Below are 26,048 nucleotides of genomic sequence, written 5' to 3' on the forward strand. Positions count from 1 at the left end.
TTGTTCCGCAACACCCTTGTCTTTAGTCTTTGTTATAAATGCGGAAAAGCCCTCTGACTTGGTGTAGGCAAATGAAAAGTTAAGGGTCACATATGTCTGTCCTGTCCTGATGAGGGCCAAGGCATGGTCGGTGATCATAGGCTGCGGTGAACCCTCCGGCCAGATGAGGTTCAGGGAAGGTATGGTGATCATGTGCTGTGATACTTTCCTAAATTAATAGCGTAGAGGACCTGAAGGCATTTTAAACAATAGCCTATCACATATTTAATTTAAAGGTTTACCGGATGGTCAGCTCCTGCACATAGACCCAAAGCCTCAAGGTCTTTGGCTTCCTATTACATGCTTCCACTATCTGGAAAAGAGAAAAGATAGGGCTCTCCCATTAAGAACCCAAACACAAGAGACAGGAAGTTTGTGCATGTTCCTGCATGAAAGTTTGAGAATGTGTTACACAAAACAAGCTTTTAAAGGGATTTAAGATGACCTAATAAATATAGAAATACATTTGGAAGATTATATTTATAGAAGAAAAAAAGACATGATCATTTCAGTAGTTTGTGATTTTTCTACCCTACACAATAACCATGATATTAGAAGTCCTGCTTTACCCACTACTAATCAGGCCACCCCTGCTATCCTTCCCTACCCCTTTACCTTGTTCTCTCCTACACTTTCTGCAACACTTGGAACCAAAATTACATTAGGAATATTTTGCAATTGGATCTGCTATTAGTACAAAAATAATGGGTAGTCATCCAAACATTACTTTTCAAAGGGGAAAGGAATTTAAATGACTATTTAATGCACAGCCACTTTAAAAATAAGAACAGAAATGAACAGGTTTTCACATGTAGGATTCCATAAATGCAACAAATATAAGTGGGCAAACAATAAATAATTTTGGCAACTAAGAACAAATGGAAAATTGAACAATATATCACCTGCAAAAGCCAATTTTAGATATATGTAATTCAATGCTCATGCAATCTAAAATAGGTGAGGAGTACTATTTGTGAACAGAAGAACCAAAAATTAGAGCACCACACATAATGATCAGAGTAGTGCAGTGGCGAACGAAATGGAGATAAATCATCAGAATGACTGGAAGAAATTACAATTCTATGCACTTGAACAAATTGAACAAAATGAATGAGGAGAAAATCGAGAACAAAAGCTAAAACAATGAGAATTTTGCCACTTACTGAACTTAAGAACATCAGCACCTTATGGAATGATTTAGGATGACGAACTATACATTAATTCATAGATGAGAAATTACTTCTTTGGTTCAACTACCTGATATTTAATTTTTACTATAGGATTATTTTTAATTTCGGATTTTAATGAAAAAATTGTACGGTTTGCCCAAACACTGAGCACTTTAAGCTTGGTTTGGTTAGACTGATGAAATTGATCAAGCATACTGTAAGTGATATCAAAAGATATATAATTGAGATCAATTTCTAGACATACGTGTATTAATGTTGATACAAATCATAGAATATATTGATGATAAGCCCCCGAGAGGGCATAAATGATGATATACATTTTAAGTTGAATTCATTATAAATGTGTTCATAAATATTTAGGGAAAATGAAGGCTATTAATACATGCATCATGAAGAGAGAGAGGGACCCCACCATAAAAACTACTTATCCCAGAATGCAACTTGAATGAATAGAACATTGATGGATGTTATAGGTACCTGCATGGTTAGAAAATGCCAAAGAATAATCAATAGTTATAACAAATAACTATTTATACAGTATTGATTTTAAATATTAGAAATTTGCACTGATTTTGTTGTCTTTTATTACACATTCCCACCTGAAAAAACGACATGTCCCATGACCGATATATGCATTCGAGTGGAACTGATCAAAAAATGAGGAATGGGTGGGAAGATTCGGTATCCCATGATCAAGGTCCTTGCAGTGTCGAAATGCATAGGGGCATTGTTCATATAATTTATTTTTAGCAATATGATGAATTGATTAAATCTGTAACGACTCACCTGTGAGTGAGGTTCATCTTTACCACATTGGTAAAATTCTGGACTAGTTAGCGGCGAGGCTCTGCCACCATCGAGAATCGTACCACTGGAGAGCTCCAGCAGCACCCGCCAAAACGGGCCATGGTGGAACAATATAAACCAAAGGTTTCAGGGACATTATAGTTAGAAATTAGCATTTAAGAAACCTTTGAAATTCACTGAAAAAACCACCGGGTTTGGGGACGTTATACTTAGTTGGATATTTCACTCATACAAAACTAGAGAAATTCGTCCGTTATAGTTAGTTCAGCTAACTATAACTTGCGCCGCTGCAATGCACTGCTGATGACATCACAAATTACATTATTCATGAAATGGTCAGTGACATCACTGATAACATCACTGATGACATCTCAAATGACATCACTAATGACATCATCCAGTGACTGTGTGTTTCTATAAAGTTTAAATATGTTTAATATATATGCCAAGGCGTATTGAAGAATGAGTGGGTGCACGAGTGTCTGGATGGATGATTTAATAGGTGTGTGACTGACTGTATAAGTGAGGGATTAAGTGTGTCTTACTGAATGCATGGGTTAGTGACTGATACAGACATTAACACACTTTAGTTTGTCAGTTGGTGTAGAAGCGGTTGCATGGGTTGGTAAGTAGCTAAATGGGGATCTATATGGGTTATTGATTGGTTGTCTGAGTATCTGTATGGGTTCCTGAGTGTCTGTGTGGGTGGGTGGGCGGTGTGACTCTGTGCATAGATGTGTGAGTGGATGATTCACTGGGTGTATGGGGTCAAGAATGCAACAGTGAAGGGCTGTATGGGCGGGTGAGTGTGTGTATGGGTGTGTTGGTGAATAAATGGATGCCTCAGTGTTACATGTGTGAGTAAATGCATATGTGAAAGGCAGTATATTTGAGTGTTGGAGTGTATAAATGACTATATGTGAGAGTGAGTGATTGTGAGAGTGGCTGTATGTATCAGTGTGTGCTTATATTAGTTATTGTATAAGAGTGTAAGTATGTGTTAGTATATGTTTGAATAAGTGAGGTGGTTTGTGTATAACTGTATAGGTGAGTAAATGGGAGTGTGATTGATTCTTTGCATGACTGACAAGGTGTGTGAGTAACTATATAGATGAGTGGCAGTGTGTGAGTGTCTGTATAGATGTGTGAGTGCGTTTGATAATGCCGTATTGACGGTTGACTCCATGTATGAGTGACTGTATGGGTGAATGAGTGGATGTATGTGTAGACCGAGGAATTAGTCAGTGAGTATGTACTAATTGGTATTGTTGTGTCTATGGTTTCGAAAATAGTAGTCTGTATTTTAGAGTGAGTGTATCAAAGGTTACATTAGGGTATGCGGAGGTGCGCCAGATTATCACGTGGATGATGTCATCAGTGATGTCATTTGAGATGTCATAAGTGATGTCATCTGTGATGTCACTGACCTTGTCATGAATTATTTAATAGGTAACATCATCAGCAGTACATTGCGAGGGCGCAAATTATAGTTAGCTGAACTAACTATAACGGCCGAATTTCTCTGGTTTTATATGAGGGAAATGTCCAACTAACTATAACATCCCTGAAACCTGTGGTTTTTTCAGTGTATTTCTAAGGTTTTTTAAATGCTAATTTCTAACTATCACGTCCGTGAAATATATGTTTTTTCAGTGAATTTAAAAGGTTTTTTAAATGCTAATTTCTAACTATAATGTCCCTGAAACCTGTTTTTTTTTGTGAATTTCAAAGGTTTTTTAAATGCTAATTTCAAATGACTGTACTTTTATGGTTATAAAAAACCGCAATAAAATTTTTGAAACAAACATAAATACTAATTTCTAACTATGCACACAAAGGTAGGACATGAGAAGAAAGAGGAAGAAAAATGCAGAAAGAAGCAAGACAAATGCAGAAAGAGGCAACAGAAGTCCAGAAAGACGAATAAAAGTGCAGGAAGAAGCTAGAGATGTGCATAAAGAACCAACAGAGGAGCAGAAGGTCCTCCTGTGACCCCAACTTTTTTGCTGAGGGGTACTGGTGGTAACTGACTCTGACTAACCAGTCACTATACAGTGAAAACACCTACAAACTCTAGGGAACACTATGCGTCCCCTTTGATTAGCATGACCTCCTCTGTATTTGCCATGAGTTAGTGCCTGGGTCATTGCATGAGTACATGGGTAGTGACATTGATGATTAGATTACTGCAGGGATAGTGCATGTTAAATTTATAAGTGCTTGGGGTTTGGCAGAGTGATTGGACAAGTACTTGGTGCTCGCTGGGTGATTGGAGGAGTGCATGGATAGTGACAGGGTGGAGGCTGGACTGCATCAGTAGTGCTCGGGGGATCATAGCAGTGCATGTGTTAGTGCCTGGGCCATTGCATAAACACATGGGTAGTGACTGGATGATTAGAGTACTGCAAGGAAAGTGCATGGTAAATTTATAAGTGCTTGGGTTTTGGCCGAGTGATTGAATAAGTACATCATTCCCGCTGGGTGATTGGAGAAGTACATGGGTTGTGACAAGGAGATGGCTGGACTGCATCACGAGTGCTCAGGGGATTTTAGCAGTGCATGTGTTAGTGCCTGGGCCATTGCATAAGTACATAGGTACTGACTGGATGATTAGAGTACTGCAAGGAGAGTGCATTATGATTTTATACGTGCTTGGGTTTTGGCGGAGTGATCGGATAAGTACTTGATGCTGACTGGGTCATTGCAGGAGTGCATGGGTAGTGACAAGGAGATGGCTGGATTGCATCAGTAGTGCTCAGGGGATTATAGCAGTGCATGTGTTAGTGCCTGGGTCATTGCATGAGTACATGGGCATTGGCTCGATGATTAGAGTACTGCAAGGAGAATTGATGGTGAATTTATAAGTGTTTGTGTTTTTTTGGCGCAGTGATTGGATAAGGAAATGGAACTGTCTGGGTGATTGGAGGACCGCATGGGTAGTGACAGGGCGAAGGCTGGACTGCATCAGTAGTGCTCAGGGGATTGTAGCAGTGCATGTGTTAGTGCCTGGGTCATTGCATAAGTACATGGGTACTGACTGGATGATTAGAGTACTGGAAAGAGAGTGCATGGTGAATTTATAAGTGCTTGGCTTTTGGTGGACTGATTGGATACGTACATGGTGTTCGCTGGGTGATTGGTGGAGTGCAGGGGTAGTGACAAGGAGATGGCTGGACTGCATCAGTAGTGCTCAGGGGATTGTAGCAGTGCATGTGTTAGTGCCTGGGTCATTGCATGAGTACATGGGTAGTGACTGGATGATTAGATTACTGCAGGGAGAGTGCATGCTGAATTTATAAGTGCTTGGGTTTTGGCAGAGTGATTGGACAAGTATATGGTGCTCGTTGGGTGATTGAAGGAGTGCATGGATAGTGACAGGGTGATGGCTGGTCTGCATCAGTAGTGCTCAGGGGATTGTAGCAGTGCATGTGGTAGTTCCTGGGCCATTGCATAAGTACATGGTTATAGACTGGATGGTTAGAGTACGGCAAGGAGAGTGTATGGTGAATTTATAAGTGCTTTTGTTTTGGCAGACTGATTGGATAAGTATATGGTGCTGGCTGGGTGATTGAAGGAGTGCATGGGTAGTGACAAGGAGATGGCTGGATTGCATCAGTAGTGCTTAGGGGATTGTAGCAGTGTATGTATTAGTCCCTTGGTCATTGCATGAGTACATGAGTACTGACTGGATGATTAGAGTACTGCAAGGAGAGTGCATGGCGAATTTATAAGTGCTTGGGTTTTGGCGGGATGATTGGATAAGTGCATGGTGTTGGCTGGGTGATTGGAAGAGTGCATTGGTAGTGACAAGGAGATGAATAGACGCCATCAGTAGTGTTCAGGGATGTATGGCAGTGCATGTTTTAGTGCCTCCGTCATTGCATGAGTACATGGGTAGTGACTGGATGATTAGAGTCCTGAAAGGAGAGTGCATGCTGAATTTATAAGGGATTCCGGTTCCACTGTACCCAAAAGGGCTAGAGGTCTCAGCTTTGCTGGGGAACCAGCTCGGCCTCGGGAAAGTCTGGAAATCTACCTCCTGTGTTGCAAATACTTCGGAGTCCGGTGGGAGCTTCGGAGATGCAAACCGGTCAGATGCATCTTTGGTGCCTGCCAAGCAAGGGAGCAACTCCTTTACTCCAAGAGAAATTCTTCAGTCATCTAGTCATGTAGATCATCGAAGTTCTGAGATTTCTGTATCAGAGTTTTGCCCAGGTGTAATCTAAAGTGCTGTAGTCAGTGGTTATTTTCTTATACCCCAGGAAGGGATTGGACATACTCAGGGGACCCGCCTATGGGAGGGTCTGGAAAGAGGTGTGGCTACACCCATTTCCTTTGTCCAGTTTCACACCAGAGCCAGGGCAACCGGTTTGAACTGGGCTATGCACTGATACACCAAATGTGTCCCAAGTGCAGACTTCAAAGGACTCTTGGAGTGCACCCACCCAACCCCAAAACACTAAAGCCTGTCAGGGAGGTGGTGACACCTCCCTGTGTCAAGAAACCTATTGTCCAGGCCAGAGTTTCGTCCAGCAGCAGGAGGCCAGACTCGTGTCTGTGGCATCCATTTTGTGATGCAAGGGCTCTTTTAAACTGGTACCGGGTGTACTGGTGTGGACATGTCTCTCCCTCTAGAAGGGTGGAATCATACCCCCGCCACCAGGACTAGGTTTATCTGGAGCCTCTGGTGAATCTAGTCCAGTCTTGGGAAGTGAGGGTTGTAACCTACACAGAAGACACACAACTCCTCCTTATCTTCCAGGAAAAACACCCACTACATTGGACTCTTTCAAACTCTGTCCCAAATCCATTGTGGACTTGATGGAAGAAACACTGTCAAAGGCTTAGCTCAGATGAGACTGAGAGAACTTTTACTAAATCCAACCTTTGGTGGCCTCAGGAAATGGGCTAACCCCCCATTCTTCTGACTTCTGTGGTAAGGACCCTTGGGGTGAAATTCAGCTCTGACCTTACATTTGAGCCCCAATTCAAGGCACTATCCCCCACTTGCTTCTTCACTCTTAGGTCCCTTAGGAGGAGGATGCATCTCATCCATGTGGAGGTTGAATTACACCAACAGCTTGAATCAGCGCCTTCAAATCTTCCAGAATGCTGCTGTTTGGCTAATTCTCGATTTCCCCTTGGGCATCGGTGTCAGGTCGTTTACATTATCTATACTATTTTCCAGTAAATAAAAGGATCCAGTTCAAAGCACTGATATTTGCTATTAGAATCTACTCCCATAAAGGTCCACTCTATCTCATGCACCATGTTAAGCTGTATGTCCAGGAGAGATCATTGAAATCTAGCAAACTCAATCTCTTCCACATCCCACAAATTCATAAGGCCAGAAGAGGAAGTAGATAATTTGTTTTCCTGGACTCCAAGTTGTGGAATGCACTTCCTCTTGGTTTGAGAAGTAATCCGTTAGAGACGTTTTTTTAGACAGGGCATAAAAACCTTACTCTTGGCCTTCTGCCTTAGTGCCATTTAGAATCTTTCTGCTAGGGTTCCTGTAGGTGATCCTTTCTGCTAGCGCCGGGACGCCTCTTGAGAGGTACAAATGCTCCCTACAAATGCATTGTATTGTTTGTTATTGCATATCTTTATAAAGATTCCTACAACATCTCCCTCAGACAACCAAGCCCATTAGGTTGCCCAGCCCCTACTATGCACAACCATGGTCCTATGGACAGCTTTTGGTGGGGAGCCTGCTACCTACACACTCATAATCCCTGTTAGGTGTTGAAGGCTCTTTGCAGTTCTTTATAGGTTCCTGTAGGTTCCATACAAGATCTGTCAAAATGTCGGAAATGTTATCTATTTAAATTGTAAAATGTTCAATAGAATTGTTGATAAAGCACCCCAATATTCTTTGGTGCAGTAATAGTATTAAAACTGTAAATAAATACAAGAATAAGTAAATGATCTCTAATAATAAATATGATGCATGCACCATGTTACATTATAAATGATCATGTTCAAAAGACTGTTTCACAAAGCTGTACTCTGAGTGGTAATTTCTCTGTCTTTGATATTTTATTTTTCCCTTGCCTGCTCTTCTAGGGAAGAAGTAGAATCAGACCTGGAATTTCTTGGACTTCTTGTAATGGGAAATAAAGTCAAGGCTGAGACCAAGCCTGCATTACGGGAGCTAATGGATGCTCAAATTAGGGCGGTGATGATCACAGGTATATGAAGCAGTCTTTACTTCATTATGCTGGCAGGTTAGGTGATTTGGTAGTCAGTTTTATGGTGGTGATAATGCTGAAGACATTCCAGATGGTTTTATAAGTGAGAGCTTGTTTTACTTCATGTGACCGGAGATACAAAGAATAGTGCATGGAAAGAGCACCGCTGTTAGAGCACAGTATTCATTATCAGGGATCACTCAACACATTCATGTATGACTCTCATAAATATGAGCAATCCCCTTATGTCACTTAGTGGTGCTGGATTTTCAGGTCTGTAACTAGTAATACAAGTAGACAAAAAGGTAACTGTTGTCCATAAGGTTTTGAAAAATTGCCAAACTGCGTATTTTTAACTTAGTTTGATTTGAACTGCTTTCAACATTCCTACAATTTCTTTTTGCAAGGGATTGATTCCAATAAAACTTGTGTAGGGATTGCAAACAATTCCACTCTGCCGGCATAGTTGGCATTGAGTTTGCCCACTCCACGTTCTGCTTGGAATGCGGAGTTCTGGCAAACCTCCGCTAACTGCTGCATGATGGCATTTTTTCTTGTGCACAGCTCCCTAATGATGAGTTGCAAATGCACACAAGAATTTGCATCTCATAGCCCAATTTTTGGGTGCTAAAATGCCCCCCGATGAGATTTTTCAACATAGGCGGTTACGGAAAGTTGCGACGAAGTAGAAAATCTACTTGAGCGGCAGAAAGAAGCAGTACCCTCTGGCACACCCTGTTGTGCTGTTCATGCTGATTTCACACCACAGAACAAGCTCCCGGGTCTAACAATCCGCTTGCGCCGCTCGACATGCTGAAATCCACCCACTTGTCTCGCAGAGATTTATGTAAGTCTGCAGAATTCCACGGAGTGAAACTGCACGATTACCGCTCACCTCTATTCTTGTCTGGATTTTTCTGCATAAAATGATCTACATTTTGATATTTTTGACAAGGACAATTGTGATGAAGCTGAAGGCTGCATCAGTTGAGTGTGCCACAATGTTGGGAAAGCTGAGAGTGAGACAGTGTCATGTGGCTATCTGATGAAATAGGTCAATTGCTGGATAGATGTTTCGGCTTTCATCCTGCAAGTTATAGACTTATCCTGCATAACAAAGTTTTATAAGTAAAGTCATCTTTCCGAAGATTTGCAATATTGTTTCTTATGGAGATGGCCTTAGTCATCCCTGTCCTCTTGAAATGAGATAAAGGAGTCTGCCTGCCACTATTGCAAGCCTTCCTGACAATTGCTAAACAGTCCCCTTTCCTGCTGGAATTTCCAGGACCTTCTTTCCAAATGTTCTCCAGATCAAAATAGCTTTGTGAATTAAGTCTTTGGATCCTCCAGCTCTTCAGGACTATCCTTGGAGGGAAATTCAGGCAAAGGTAGGAACAACTGTTTCATAATACTTAAAGATGGATTCAGGGATTTTTTATCACATTTGACAGAGAAATCCTCTTCCTTCTTATACACTGATCATTTTCATGGGATTATGAGCCAAGCATGGGCTTTCAAATGAAAAATTTGCCACAGTCTACACAACAGTGTGATACAATTCCAGTTCTAGGAGGCTGCTTATTGTTTAAGGACCCACCGGGTTTTTCTAGTGGCTGAGTAGCTTGTTCCTATTGTTGTATATTTTTAGATAGTTACTAATGCACATCATAGTGCATTTGGAGCCAATTAAATAGCGCTAAATGTTGGAAGCAAGTTTTTTTTTTGCAGAGTTTTTCATAGCGCGAACTTGACCCGAACCGAGTATCAGAGCGCTTTACATAGCACCAGTTACGTGGCACACACATTCATTTTTTTGTTAGGCACAGGGAGATTAAGTGATTTGCCCAGAATCACTGGATGTTTGGCATCGTTACAAGACTCGAACCCAGATCCCCAGGTCCGAGGTCGAGCGCCCTAGCCGTTAGTCCCATCCCAAGAGCACAGTCAGCGAGCGCCAGTGGCTGCTCACGCCTGCTATTCTTGTTCTGTTGAATTGAGCAATATTTCCTAAAACTAAATGCACTCTTGCACACATTTTGACCGCAAGGTGGCATTTTTGCTTTAAGAAGTAGTGCTAAATGCAGAATTACTCTTCTAGTGTAATCTCTGGTAATTCTTAGATAATACGGTATGATTTCTATACTGATTTCCAAGCCATTCTATTAACTTCTGCAAATAAAAACTCATCCAGTAGTCAGTTTACACACATTTGGAATAATGCTCATTCTTTTTGTAAGAGAGTGAATGGCTATTTATGGAGCTGTTTTTCATATCTGCCTAGTAACATGAGTCATTTGCAATTAAAAGCGAATGCAGTGATGTACAACACTGTTTTCCTGGGGTACGCTAAGCAAGGCCTTAACTTGGCGTTTAATATATTTCGTGTGTTGTCATTTCTCATTGACATCACACATAACTAAATGTGCAATGATGCATTCTGATGACATGCTATTTGACATTTTTAATATTATCTTTGGGGACACATTTCCTCATCCATTCTTGAGGACAGCATCTTTCTCTACCCACATAGGTTGTAGGACTATCTTATAGATAGATTATCTGAGCGATAATGCTGACACTATCAATAAATTATAAACAACCTTTAAAAATCAGGCATATGAGGGAGGATCGTAGATTATCGGGAGGGGAGTTCCAGAAACGAGGGGCTTGGAAGGAGAAGTTCGACCCCCCATGTTTCTTCCTCACAAAGCGTGGAACAACCAGAAGATTCTTGGAGGAGGACCAAAGGTTTCTAGAAGGAGTATATACTGTTAGCCTAGTTGCTACATAAGAAGGAGCTAAGCCTGCTAATGATTTGAAAATAAGACACCCCAATTTAAATAGGCATCTATGGGTAACGGGTAACCAATGCAGTTGCCTCAGAAGTGGGAGAGCATGATGGTATCTAGGCTGTCTATAAATGAGTCTAGCTGCCTGATTTTGGACAGGCTGTAGCCGGCGTAATTCATACGCGGGAATACCAATATAAAGGGAATTAGAGTAGTCAACCCGAGAGTTGACTAGAGCTAGAAGGATAAATTTGAGGGCATCAGTGGTGAAAAAACAGGAAACTTTATGAATAGTCCGGAGGCATAGAAAACAGGATGAAACAACCATAGTAATCTGGGCATGCATCGAGAGGTCATCGCTGATTTTAATGCCATGACTTTTCACAGACTTCGTAGGGGAAGGGGCAGAGCCAAGAGAAGAAGGCCAGTAATTAGTAGTTGGATGGGCCTCCGAACAAGAATAGTTCCGTCTTGTCGGGATTTAACTTAAGATGGTTAGTGCTCATCCAGTCCTGGATAAAGATCATATTGTTCTGGAAATGAGAGATAGAGTCAGGAGAAGAGGAAAGAGTGAAGATGAGTTGAAGGTCACCAGCGTAGTTAAACACAGTGACCTCCCGGTGGCGTAAAGCAGAGATTAAGGGAAAAATATAAAGATTAAAGAGAAGAAGGGAAAGAGCAGAACCTTGGGGAACACCGCAGGTTACTGTTCGAGGATAGGAAGAAAAGGAGGAGAGCTGAACCGCCTGTTTACGGTTCTCCAAGAAAGAAGAGACCCAACTCAAGGCGACATCCGAGATGTCAGCATGTTGGACACGGTCGACCAAAAGATGATGGTCGCCCGCGTCAAAGGCAGCCGATAAATCTAGAAGTACAAGGGCCTGAGGAGATCCATGATCAGCACTTACTTTTAATTCATCCAAAACTGAAAGGATGACTGATTCCGTGGAATGAGTGGGATGGAAACCAGCCTGATGGGGATCAAGATAATCAGAGGCCTCAATAAAGGAACTAAGGCAATGGGTTACATATCTCTCCAATACTTTACCCAGAAAAAGGAGGAGGGAGATGGGTCGAAAATTAGACGGAATAGTGGGATCAGCCCCAACCTTTTTCAAAACCGGAACAATTTTAGCTGACTTAAAAAGGTTAGGGACAACACCCAAAGCCAATGATTTATTGAGTAAATCAAGAGGGGGGTCAGAACGGAGAGAAAAGATCTCACGAAGAATGTGTGAGGGACAGCTATCAGTGGGAGAACCAGATTTCGTGGAACTCACCAAACTGAGAAATTTCTCTGTTGAGATGGGTGGGAAGTGCGTGAAGGTATGTGTATTAAAAGAAGGTGAGGGAGGGTCAAAAGAGGGAGAAGGAGGAGATATATGCAATTTAATGGTAGAAATCTTAGTGAAGAAATGGTCATGAAATGAGTCACAAAAATACTGAGAGGGAGGGGGCTTGGCAGTGACTCGATCAAGTTTAGAGAGACTGTTGAGAATGGAAAAAATATCCTTAGGCTTATTGGGAGAAGATAGAATCATTGCAGAAAAGTATTCCGTTTTTGCAGTAAGAATATCATGTTTATATTCCCTAAGTATAGTGGAGTAAATGATTTTGTCGGAGGGATCATAACACCGATGCAACTTTCGTTCTGCCTGTCTAAGCTGAAGTTTCTTTGCTTGAAGAGAGGGTGAGAACCATCTTTGCATGTCGTGTGATCGTTTAATTCAAATGGATCTCCAGGGGACTAATTCCTCACAGGATGAGGTAAGCCAGGAATTAATGGCCAAAGCCTGATCGTGAAGGGAAAAGTCTAAGTTAGTGGGACTAGAGGCATTGAGCGAGGAACAAATGGACTCAATATTCACTCGCCCTCAATTTCTAACTTTGGTGTTAGTAGGTAAAGGATATTTGATACCTTTGTGGAGTTTTCATCTCCTATACTTATTGAGGCCAATTAAACAATCCTAGATTGATCAATGTACTCATTCACTTACATGACACATTAAGGACACCATCGGGGCTACTCCTAAAGGTAACTTACACTTGTGATTATTTTACACATGTAATTTACTCTTACACTTTGAAGTTACTTTACTTCTTTTGGCTATTCACAGAGTGCAAAGTTACTCAAAAGTGTAGTCCTACACATTTGTACTACCTGAAAATAGGGTGGGGCCATCTTTATTAGCATAGGTTCCTATTGTTAAAAAAGAAAGAGTAGTTTGTCCAGCACCACACATGGTCAATATCAATGATTAGATGGTGGACCACGGGTTGAGCAGGAGCTGATTTTCTTTTGTTTGTTGGTGGTGCACAGCTGAGATTGAACCATGAAGGAAAGGTAGAGATTTTTAGCATCAATAATAATCTCTTAATCTCAAATATTGGCAGAGGCAGATGTTAAATAGGATACTTTATATTATTGATCACGAGGGATCCACTAATTAAGTCAAATTTGTAGAAAAAAAGTGATATACTGTTAATTCCTGGTATTTCGAAACAGTGACATAGAAGACCTCATTGTGTGGATTCAGAAGGCTTTTCATGAAAAATGTCTATAGTTAAGACAGGATCTGGCAGCATGGCATGTGAGGATAAACAGACCACATTAGCTAGAATTCCAATTTCCCATACAAAGCAGTTCTCATGTGCAAACATCTAAACTCTTTAGTTGCTTTCAGGAGTCTGCATTGTTAGCTGAAATATCCAGGCAGAGATTTATAACATTTTAAAACATTGTGTTTTTATAATAAAGTTTTAAATAACCATACAACAACCATTTACAACATATCTGAAAGCTGGAAAGCATCTTAACCTTTATTTAAGAACCACTGCTGAAACATTTTAAAGAAGTGAACAGCTGAGGCAAACGTCCCCAGACACCAGAATCATACCCCATATATTTATAATAATTTGGTTGTGCAGATCCCCCTGAAACACAGCTGCTGGGCTCCCCTATTCTGAAACCAGTGCAGAATTACAAAGACGCGTTCAAGATTGAGGTCACAAAATGCTAAACATAAGGTTTCAGCACTTACAAATGTAGGTAGTAAAGACATCCTTGACTTCAGTTTGGTCAGTAGAATGATGTTTCTATTTCCAAATGTTAGAGGAGTCCATAATGGCACTAAGCGAACAGGAATAATATAAACCAATAATTGAGCCAATGCCTTTCATCCTGCCGATGGAACTTCTTCAGCATTGAATGAACCACTTTGAATAAAATATATCACATTAGCTATAGAAATTATAAATAAATAGTACATAATAAAGATTGACAGATATAAACATAAATTGAGACACAAAATAAAAATAATATTCTCTTATTTGTAACTACACTATATATACAAATTAATAGAGCATACATGAACACAATTACAATGTTTCTCATAGCCAATACAGTGTTATAAAAATGTAGGCTGCTTAGACAACTGTTATGTCGAGAACACAAATGATTGAGTTAAAACATGACAATTATATTATTGTGTTCTTTATATTTTGAAGTTGCAGCCATAAAACATGCAGAGAGCTTATATGAAACAGATCTGTCAGAAATATATATTTCAAATATGAATACTTTATGAACATATCTAAGACTCTACTAACATTGATCATCATCAAAAAACTCTTTTTTGACATAGTGAACTAGCAAATAATTTATAATATCATGATGGTAAATATAAATCAATACTAGAATGTAATTTGGTAAACTACAAAGCACACTCTTTGTAGAGATAGGGGTGAAAGATGACAAAAACACATATTATTTGCCCACCAGCAGGGTGGCAAATCTTGAAATATAGATTAAGGTTGTAGTCTGATGGATGCACTCAATGTGGGTATTCGAACATCAATCAAATATACACAGAATAAAATGTGCTGTTTTGATATATTCTGGGGTGCACTGTTTACATGCCACTTGATGATGCTGATTCCACTGTGTTCTTATTATTATTATTATTATTGTGAGTTTTACATAGCGCCTGGTTACCAGTAGGCATCCCAGCGCTCACCAGAGAAAAAACACTACCACACTGAAACAGGAGTAGCAGGAGTTAAGCAGAGAACAAAAAAGTTTTTAAAAGTTTGCGGAACCGGAAAAGGCTGGCTTCCGAGCGTAAGTGCAGAGGAAGAGAATTCCACAAGGTGGCCACGTTTATCGAGAACCTTCTGCCACCAGTTCTTGCCTTCCGCACCCTCCCGACCTGCAACAAATGTTGATGATCGGAACGGAGAGAGCGGGGGGCCTTATAGGGCTGAACCATATCCCCCAGAATGGGTGGACCTGCCCCCTGCAGGACTTTATGGGCGATACAGAGTGACTTGAATTTCACCCTGTCCCTAACAGGGAGCCAATGCAGCGCCTTCAACGCAGGGCGAGCCGACTGACGCCTGGGAAGACCCGTCAGGAGCCTGGCGGCCGCGTTCTGCACTTGCTGCAATTTGTTCAGGGTAGATTCTGGTGCACCCAAGAACAACGCGTTGCTGAAGTCCAGCCGCGAGATGATGAGCCCCTGGACGAGAAGCCTCCTAGTAGCCGCTGGGAGCAGCGGTAGAATCTTCCGCGCTGATCGAAGCAGACCAAAACACACGCCAGCTGTCTTTTTAGCATGAGTTTTAAATGAAAGGTCCTGCTCGAGCCACACCCCCAGGCTCTTGATCTCCTGCCTGGGGGTGGGAACTGGTCCCAGACAGTCAGGCCAGCTGCTGGGGAATAAAGATGGAGAAGAGTTCCCCAGCAGCATCAGTTCCGTCTTGGAGCCGTTGAGCTTTAGTGCTGAGCTGCACATCCACGTGTGGATCTTATCCAGACACAAGTGCAGCCGGTCGGGTTGGTGAGCCGACTGGGAAAGGCCTACCACCAGCTGAGTATCATCAGCATAGCTGGTGATCTTAATACCCAGCGGCAGTACCACACTCTCCAGGGGGGCCATATAAACGTTAAATAAGGTGGGGCTCAACGAAGAGCCCTGTGGCACACCACACTGGAGAGGGACTGAAGATGATTTTTCATGGCCTTCCCACACCTCAAATGTGCGGCCTTCCAAGAAGGAAGGGAACCACTTGAGGGCCAAACCGGTGACCCCCACCCCCGACAGCCGTTGGAGAAGCACCTGATGGTCCACGGTGTCGAAAGCAGCACTAAGGTCCAGGAGGATGAACCCCTGGACGAGAAGCCTCCTAGTAGCCGCTGGGAGCAGCGGTAGAATCTTCCGCGCTGATCGAAGCAGACCAAAACACACGCCAGCTGTCATTTTAGCATGAGTTTTAAATGAAAGGTCCTGCTCGAGCCACACCCCCAGGCTCTTGATCTCCTGCCTGGGGGTGGGAACTGGTCCCAGACAGTCAGGCCAGCTGCTGGGGAATAAAGATGGAGAAGAGTTCCCCAGCAGCATCAGTTCCGTCTTGGAGCCGTTGAGCTTTAGTGCTGAGCTGCACATCCACGTGTGGATCTTATCCAGACACAAGTGCAGCCGCTCGGGTTGGTGAGCCGACTGGGAAAGGCCTACCACCAGCTGAGTATCATCAGCATAGCTGGTGATCTTAATACCCAGCGGCAGTACCACACTCTCCAGGGGGGCCATATAAACGTTAAATAAGGTGGGGCTCAACGAAGAGCCCTGTGGCACACCACACTGGAGAGGGACTGAAGATGATTTTTCATGGCCTTCCCACACCTCAAATGTGCGGCCTTCCAAGAAGGAAGCGAACCACTTGAGGGCCAAACCGGTGACCCCCACCCCCGACAGCCGTTGGAGAAGCACCTGATGGTCCACGGTGTCGAAAGCAGCACTAAGGTCCAGGAGGATCACTGCCACTGATCCCCCCGAATCCAAAATGCTCCTAGCATTCTCCACGACCGCCAGCAGGGCGGTGTCAGTCCCCTGACCAGGACGAAAACCCGTCTGGGAATCGCCCAGGAGGGAATTAGCCTCCAGGAAGTCCGACAGGCGGCTGTTCACCAGCTTCTCAGCCACCTTGCTGAGACCCGGCAGCAGGGAGATAGGCCTGAAGTTGGCGAGGTCGGCAGGGTCCAGGTTAGGCTTCTTCAAGAGAGCCTTAACAACCGCACCTTTCCAACTCGGGGGTACTACACCTTGAGTGAGGGACAGATTAATTAGGTCCGTCACTGGGCCGCCGATGGTGGATGCCACCTGCTTTAGATATTTGATAGGTGCCGGGTCTTTCGGGGAGCCACTCTTCATGGTCCTCAACACCGAGAGAACTTCCTCTACAGTAACAGGACCAAGAGAGACCAGCTCCACTGATCCCATCCCCGGCTGAGAGCTGGGGTTGCTACCAGAGGAGGCTTCCTCACCTAGCCGGGGAAGGGATGCCAGAATTTTATCGATTTTTATTTTAAAAAGAAAAGCCAAATCTATGCATTTTTTGCGTGGGTCCTCATGAATAACCTGAGGTTCGGGGTTTTTCAGTAGTTCCTTAATGACCCTGAATGACTCTTTCGAAGAGTTGGCCGCAGAGCCTATTCTCTCTTCGAAGAATCCGGATTTTGCCACCCGAATAGCAGATTTGTAGCTACTCAGAGCCGACCGATATTCTTTCCGGCTCGTTTTGCTCCAATCTTTCCTCCAGGACCGCTCTAGCCTCTTGCATCCCTTCCTCAAAGTTCTTAGCTCTGATGTATACCAAGGCGCCGAGCCCACTCTCTTCCCCCTCGAGAGTTGTTTCTTTTTGGGTAGGAGGGTATCCAACGAGTCCGTAAGCCAGATGTGTAAATTCGCATCGGCGACTAACGGGTTAGATCCAGGGGGAGGGCGCGTTGCCTCCAGGTGTACCGCCCAGATGTCAACTGGGAGCCTCGACCAAGCTCTTTCCATGGTGTGAACCCTAGGGACCAACGCAGCTGGGCTGTCGTACTGCCATAGTACGGACACCAAAAAGTGGTCCGTCCAGGGCAGGGCCAGCGCAGGAGATGAATTGAGGTGGTCCAGATTTGAAAATATGGGGTCAAGCAAGTGGCCCTTTGCATGAGTCGTACCCGAGTTGGCCAGATTGATCCCAAAGGCTTTGAGATCATCTAGCAGATCTACTCCCGGGGAATTAGAGGGGTCATCAAGATGGATGTTGAAGTCCCCAAGGGCGACAAAGTTGGCAGTTGAGGAGGCCTGAAGTGCGGTTGTTTCTAAGAAAGAGTTGGGGAAATTTCCCAAGGATCCAGGAGGACGATAAATCAGCAGGCCTGCCAGAGACACAGTAGATGTCAAACGAAGGGAGAACTGACAGCTCTCACAGTCACTCACCCCTCCGTTCTGAACCTTGCAAGCAAGCGTATCTCTGTAAAGGATAGCAATTCCTCCTCCCCTCCCCACCGGTCTATCAAGATGGGATATAAGAAACCCTGGAGGGAGTGCTCTGACCATATCAGGGCCTGAGCTGGGGGAGAGCCAGGTCTCAGTAAGAAATAACACATCCAGCTTGTGGTCCAAAATGAGTGAGTTGATTTCAATAGCGTGACTCGGCAGTGACCGGCAGTTCAGTAACGCAATGGAAAGCGCAGATTTAACAGAAGCAGAGTTATGGCCGGAAATACAGGCTCTGCACGGTAGAAACGGAATGGTGCCCTCCTGTGCGAAACTGCATATGGTAGGATGGGGCGGGCGACAAGAAATTAAAGCCTCCCTCCCATACCGGAGCCCGGTAGTGGGTGGCGCCGAAGAGACGGGTATAACGACAGGCCCTGGGACCGTCTGGGCCCGGACGGCCAATCAATTTTGAGACAGATTTTAGTAAAGGCATTGGACATGGCCAGGATTAGTGAAAAGAAAAGACTTTTTACACAGACCTAAAATATACATGGTACCTAAGGTCCAGCAACACCCCGCGGAACCTCTGTGTAGACCCATCCAGTCAGTCTGTGATCTTTACATGAACCTTTGGGTCAATATTAGTATTTTTTGCAACCTATTGTGCAAGAATAGAAATTGTATATTCAGGATACCACTGCTTTTCTCAACAGGTTGTCTCAGGTACCTACAGACCAAATTCACAATTGGTGGCCTTGAACAATCAACATCAACGCCTTTTAAACCTCCATCCCACGCTCTGAAGGAATGAGGTCGTGGAATGGGCCTTATTACAGAAGGACAAAATTGGTGCTAATATATTTTTGAATGGAATTGCTACTCTTTTCTTTGCGTCCAAGTTATTTTCAATAGAAGAACAGATTCTTCTTACAGAAGAGTGGCATGTCCATGGGTATTTCTGAAGCCCACCAGAATTTTCTTGGTAAATTAGTTTATCTTGGAAGACGCAACATGTAAAGACCAATTGCAGATTTACCTATGTTTTATTGATGACATTTTCATAATGTGCAACAGGCTCAGAAACACACTAGAGAGCAAAAACTCAATATTTTCAATACTTGAAATGAAAACTTTTAGTTAACTCATCACATAGATAAAACGGAGATATCATTGTGGCATGTTTCAGTGATTCTATTATCTTCAGGAATCAAACGCAGGGTATACAGACCGCCATCTAATATAAATAATTGTTTACACATCCAAAGTTTTCATCCTGCATCTCTTAAGAATCCCATGCAGTTTTCCCAGTTCATGCATTTAAAACATATCACTTCAGACCCAGAAGATGTGATGAGTGTTTTAGACGTATACAAGGGTAGATTTCAGAATATAGGATATTCTGAACTCTTTTGGTGAACTCCATTTGGCGAGTCAACACAATGAACAGAAAAACTTTGGGGCATATTATCAAGGGGGTTTATCTCCGCTTTTTTGACGTTAAAAGCCAAGAAAGCGGAGATAAAATTATCTCCCTATTACCAAGCTGTCGCTAACACCAGTTAGCGACAGCTAATAGGAGATAGTGACCATCTTGGGCCCCGCTTTGCATGTCAGTGATATTTATCACTAATGACATGCAAAGTGGGCGTGCCAAGATGTTAGCGACTGAAAACAGTCGCTAACATCGCTATCTCCTATTACCAACATTTGGAGATATTCGCGCTAAGCGCGAATATCTCCAAAAGCTAACACCTGCCCTGAGCAGTTCTTAGCCATGTTATCCAATGGGAGGTGGATAACATGGCTAAGAGCATTTGCTCGATAATGCATGAATATCGCTGACTTTTCAGCGATATTCATGCATTGCGGACGTTTTTTATCGCATTTGCGATAAACCTTGCTAATAGCAAGGTTTATCTGCGATAAAAATCGCCAATTTGCGGCGATAATTTTTGTCTCTAAACAAGTTAGAGACAAAAATTATCTCTATTGGTTGGTAATATGCCCCTTTGTTCCAAAAGGTACATAAAGAACAAACCTCTAGGATGATTTTTGGTTCACAATTGTCTACCAAATTGAACTGCTAAAGACTAAACCTGATTTTCAGTGATTAATATTTACTTAGAAAACTTATTTGCATAAAACTGTTTCAACAACATCGAGAGGATTATTTCATTCAATAAGAATAAGTCCCCCAAGAAATGCCTGGGCACTAAGAAGGGCCATAACTGTATTCACTGATACAATGCTATAATGAGAAACACACCTACTCATCTTCAGAATGATTACAAGATTACACTTTGACATTTTGGGGATTGCAAACCTAAGAATGACATTTACAGCCTGACCTACCTCTGGGGCATTTTATATCTTTGGAAAGCAGATAGGAAAATTAAAACCAGAATTACAGAACACAAAAGTAATATTCAGAATCATAATAGAAAATACAGTGAGGTCACACACTGGATGAAAAAAGGTCACAACATTAGCCAAGTTCAATTTAAATTTTTAGAAATGGTTAAACATTATTTGGATGCAGATAATAATAAAAAAACTTCTACAAATAGAGATAACTTAGATAAAGTGAGTGGATAACCTAAGGGCATGAATGGGAAAAGGGAAATGCCATATTTTCGTCAACATAGATTTCAATTATATGTTTTGAGATGTATCATGAACCTGATTCAGGATATATTATTTAGGATAGCTTTAAACTATTATTGTGGTTTTTGTTGGATGTTTTGTATTGCATTGTTCATTTGTAATACAATGTATGCATTCACCTCGATTCATTTCTTCATCTTCAGGGTAGCATCTTTCAAGGTGGCACCCGTCTTGGATTTCAAATTTCCTCATTTCCTTATTTTATTTTTTACACCCTCTGATATTACTGATTAGGGTCGAGCACTCAATTTGTGTTCATGTGTCATTTTATTGATTTTCCTTCACACTTGCAACAATAATCTTTGCTTGTTTCTGCGAATTTCATTATTGTCCACTTCCAGCTGTCCTGTAGACAGTTTACTTCAGGACACAGAGAACATGCTCTTTAATAACATTTAAGACACATGCACGCCAGGCACTCACAGAGAGTTCCATGAAGCTCATGCACATGAGGATTTCAGTTCACTTTTACTACCATCCTAATTGTATTGTTTTACATATGCTGTATGTAGGAACTAAAAATAACAAACTGAGCAGGAGACACTATGTACCAGTCCATCTCTTCCCCCACTCATCCAATGTCAGTGGAAGAGACCAGAGCCTCAAGCCACTCCTCATCCTCCAACCCTGCGACGTCTTATTCCCATTTTCTTCGAAGTCAAAATAGGGGGTCAGCCATATTGTTAATTAATTTTTTATATATCAGCTATATAGTGTTTTGGGGAGATTCCCATCTAAGAGACTATCTTCTAGTGGGGAGGATTCTCATGGTGTCTCTCCCTTTTTTAGCACCGCTAGTAAAGCATGCCGGATCTGCAGGTTCCTGGAATACTCGGTTTTAGCCAAATCATACTCCAGTTGTAATTGGAGGAAGGGAATCAATCAACCCCCAACCCCCCTTCCATAGATCTCCCACCTCAGAGATACCCATTAAGTCCCAACGGTCAAATCCATGGGTGTGTCTTAAATTGCAAAGTAGGTGAGTACCAACAGCTTCCGCTTGGCTGGGTTAGTGTATAGTGCCCCTGCAAAACCACCCCCCAGGAGGAGACAACTATCCACGTGAAATCCAGGATCTTCCTGTGATCTATATGTACACTGGTTTATTGCGGTGAGTTGTGTCGCCCAATATTATTTTTTGATATCCGGGAGGGAAATTCATCCATCGTACCACCCTAATGTTAACTTCTGAGTGGCAATCCTAGGTGGCTTCCCGTCCCACAAAAGCTCCTTTAAGGCACTGTTTATGGCTTTGAAGTAATCTGATCAGACCGGGTTTGGCGTCTTCTGCAAGACATATAAAAACCGAGGGAGGGATATCATTTTAAGTAGGGCTGCATGCTCCAATAGGGACAGTGGGAGTGAATTCCAGTGTAGGGCACCACTCCTAAGCTGCTGTAGTGGAGGCAGCAGATTATTGTCAGGGTTCACTGGAAGTTTCCTCCTTGGCCCTGCTGTAGCCATTGTCTCTGCCTCCCATCCCCACCGGCCAAGCTTGGGATCTCACTATGCCCTTAGTTGGCAAGCATGCGGGCAGTGCTGGACTTCCAACATGGCCGCCAGCATGCCTGCTGTTCAGCTGTCTAGTTTCTTCTAGGAATCCCCTGGTCTGATGAAGCACGCACCAACATTCCATGATGCACTCATCAGAGATTCAACCCGAACAGCAGCTCACTTGAACCTCCGTAATGTCAGTTAGTCAGGGTAGTTTCGTCGGGCCTCGTGTTTGGCTTCGGCGGTTTCTGTCATCTTTCCCGAGTCTAAGGTTAGTGTTAATCCCATGCTCATGCTCCGAAACTCGTCTTAGCCGAGTTTGGTGCATGTCAACCTCAGAGCAATGTTCCGTCTGGTGTTTACTGGTGAATCCAGTCAGTACGGGAGTATACTGTTCCTCACGCCGCACTGAACTTAAACTAGTGTAAAATAGTTGCGCATGCTCAAAAACTTGTATTACGAGTTGTGTGCACTTAACCACAGAGTAGTGTTTAAAGTGATACTTTGAGTCTGGTTAATGCAGGCGTGAATTTCTCCTCATGCCATATTTAAACATTGGCTGGAGCATTTGGTAATTCTAGAAAGGAAGTTAAAAAGCGACTGCTTGATAGACTCCATTGTTACTGAGCCTAAGAACAACCACTATAACCTCCCTTATTCCTATCATTTAAACTGATTCGGTTTATGATCTGAATATAAGAAATCCTCATTAAATACAGGACTAAAGAAGACTCAAACCCACAATGAGTTAATAGTACACAGAATAGTATCCTTCTTATAGATTTCCACATAGTTATTTAGGAGTCACAATAATAACTTACCTTATGTTTCTCTGTGTGAAGTGTTGCATTTAGAAGACGTCCAGTCTATCCTGCAAGTAAGTGAATCGAGTTAGTACCTTCTCCAGTGAACAGTAAATACAACATTCCTGGAGAAGTCAATAGAAGAGAGGCTTTGCTCCAAGATTATTCTGGTAAGACTAGATACCTTAATTTAACAATGTTGTAAGTATGAATTTAAAAGTTTTGTTAAAAAAATTTACATAATTACAGCACAGTAAGAAGAAAGAAGATAAGGAAGAACAGGCAGAAAACCACCGTGGTCCCCTTCCCCCTTGGTACTTACGTGTGAAGGACTACTAAAACCTAGCAGGGAGTTTCTGAGAGGGGCATTGGGAATTAGGCGTTGTTCTGCTCCTGTGTTCTCAAGAGTGCTGGCTACCAGGATCTTGACAATTATATTCATAAAAGGGAGCCGGGTCTTTGAAGACTCAGATTCATAAGTGTTTGAATTCCATAGCTGCTTCTGTGAGAGTCTAGTCCCTAGGCAATGACTGCATCACCCCACTAAGTACATAGATGACTGACTTAGACCAATTAATCCTGTATCTGGCAAATCTACCAAACACTATGAAGATGTGTAATATCCTAATCAGGGAGGCCGCTGGTGAGGCCAAGTACAATAGAATATCATCGGCATACAATAAAATACGGTCTTCCCAGTTCTCAGCCCACCTGAGCCCTCTGATAAGGGGATCTTTCCGTATCCACATCACTAAGGGTTCGAGGGTCAAGGCCCAAAGCAATGGGGAAAGGGGGCAGCCCTGCCTGGTACCTCTGCTGAGTGTGAAAGGATGAGATTTCCTTTTATTGACTATTATTTGGGCGAGCGGTTTCATGTATAGAAGGTGAACCTACCCCACCAAACCCGGGCCGAAACCCAGTTTCTTTAACAATGAGAAAAAATAGGGCCATTTGATCATGTCAAAAGCCATGGCTGCCTCAAGGGACACCACCAACCCATCTTCGACGATCGTCTTGGCTTAGTTTACCACTCCGTGGAGCCTCCGCAAATTAAGAGAGGTATTTCTGTCTGGCATAAATCCCGATTGATCCAGTTGTACTAATTTTGTGATTACACGTAGTAAGCGAGTAGCTAGTATTTTCGCCAATATCTTGGCTTCCGCATTAAGCAGTGATATTGGTCTATACGATGGACATGTGTTCTTAGGTTTACCCGTCTTATAGATGACCACTATCGTTGCCAACCTTTAATCGATAGGAAGCGAGCCTACTTTCTTACTTTCATGGAACATTTAAATTAATTAAGGTGCAATTTTACTCAGGCAAGTTTATTTCGTTCGATGGGCAAGCCATTTGGACCTGTTGCTTTACCCGCTCACAAGTCATGTATGGCCTTTTCTACCTCAGCCCCTGGTAATTCTAGGTCCATGTCCAACTGCTCTTCATCAGTGAGGATTGGCAGCGAGATGTTCCTAAAAAAGGAGTGTGCCTCTCCCTCTGTGTGTAGCGTCTGGGCACATGGATATTTTTATAATAATGACCAAATGCATCTGCGATATCCTGCGGTTCGGGGAGTCTCTTACCAGACTCCACCACCAATTCCGCTACAACTCTGTTTGCCTGTTCCCTCCGGTCTAGCCAGGCTAGTATTTTCCCAGCTTTATCCCCAACTTCATAAATTTTGCTGACGGTTACCCTTTGTTGTGTCTTTGCCGCATTGGTGGCCAAGTCGATGTACTCCTTTTTTTTTAACTGCAAGGCATGCTTCGTCCCATCTGAGTTGTCATCTTGGAGGTTTCCTTCCAACAGTAATATATCTGTTTCTAAATGCACTACTGTTGCCATTTTTTCTTTTTTAGACCCTGCGATATGAGCTATAGCTGTACCCCAAAAAACAACCTTGTACGCCTCCCACAAAGTCAAGGCAGAGTCCACCAAACCTTTGTTCTCCTAAAAGTAAAGTTCTATTTCATTTATTATTTTCTTTTTTATCGGGGGGGTTCTTTTTTTTTTATATATATATTTTTTTATTAGTTATAACACAAGAGTAGAAATGTACATTTCGGGTGTCGTTGGTAGAACATATTACAGTGGCAAACGGGCAGAAGAAATGAAGAAATACAATACAATTGTAGGCATCCGGACAGTATCAGCACCAGCCAGAGCTGGGTCAACACAATACAATACAAATAATCATAAGCAAACATTATCAGAATCCGCTCACCATGGATATAGGATATAAAATGGACACTCGACACCCGAATATGCATAACAACAGGTTCAGGAGAATACGCCACATCTCTTGTGAAGAAGGAAAAAAGGGAAAAAGATAGGTCATAGAACAAAATAAAGGAAAATGAAAAAAAAAAAACCTCAACCCCCCACCCTACACCCCTGCAGATGGCTACGACCTAACCCCACTAGCAGCGTGCCTGTCGCCTCCTAAACTACACCCCAAGGAAGGGAAAAGATGGAGGAGGAATGTCTTACGATACGATGCGGGCTCCCGGACTCCCCTCTCCCCCGCCGCGAGCAGATGTTCCCTACCATAGTACTAAGCGAGGTAAAGCAAATTTATAAGCAAACTGATAGGGAAATCACCAAAAGAGAAAAGACCATCCCTCCCAGCCCCAGACACCACAGAGGCAACAAATCCCATTGTCGAACACAGTCAGTACACCAAACCCAGAAGGAGCAGAATCCCATCTGGCCCTCACTCCCACCGATGCCACCCAGCAGTGTCAAAGGAAGTCCCTGCACAGAATTAAAACAGTCAAGTTCAGCCCTGGCCTCTACGATCCAT

At 42.7% G+C, this 26,048-nt stretch overlaps 1 protein-coding gene across 1 annotated transcript in view; it reads left to right on the top strand.

Moving 5' to 3' along the window:
* The window catches only part of LOC144792084 (putative cation-transporting ATPase 13A4), a 439,619-nt gene that overhangs the window by 262,810 nt on the left and 150,761 nt on the right, over positions 1 to 26,048 (top strand). The window contains exon 20 of the mRNA XM_078666936.1: positions 8,103 to 8,227. Within this exon, the coding sequence (XP_078523062.1) occupies positions 8,103 to 8,227 (125 nt within the window). The remainder of the gene's footprint in view (positions 1 to 8,102; positions 8,228 to 26,048) is intronic.

This window comes from Lissotriton helveticus, chromosome 11 (assembly GCF_964261635.1).
Source record: "Lissotriton helveticus chromosome 11, aLisHel1.1, whole genome shotgun sequence".
In the NCBI taxonomy this organism is placed as follows: domain Eukaryota; kingdom Metazoa; phylum Chordata; class Amphibia; order Caudata; family Salamandridae; genus Lissotriton; species Lissotriton helveticus.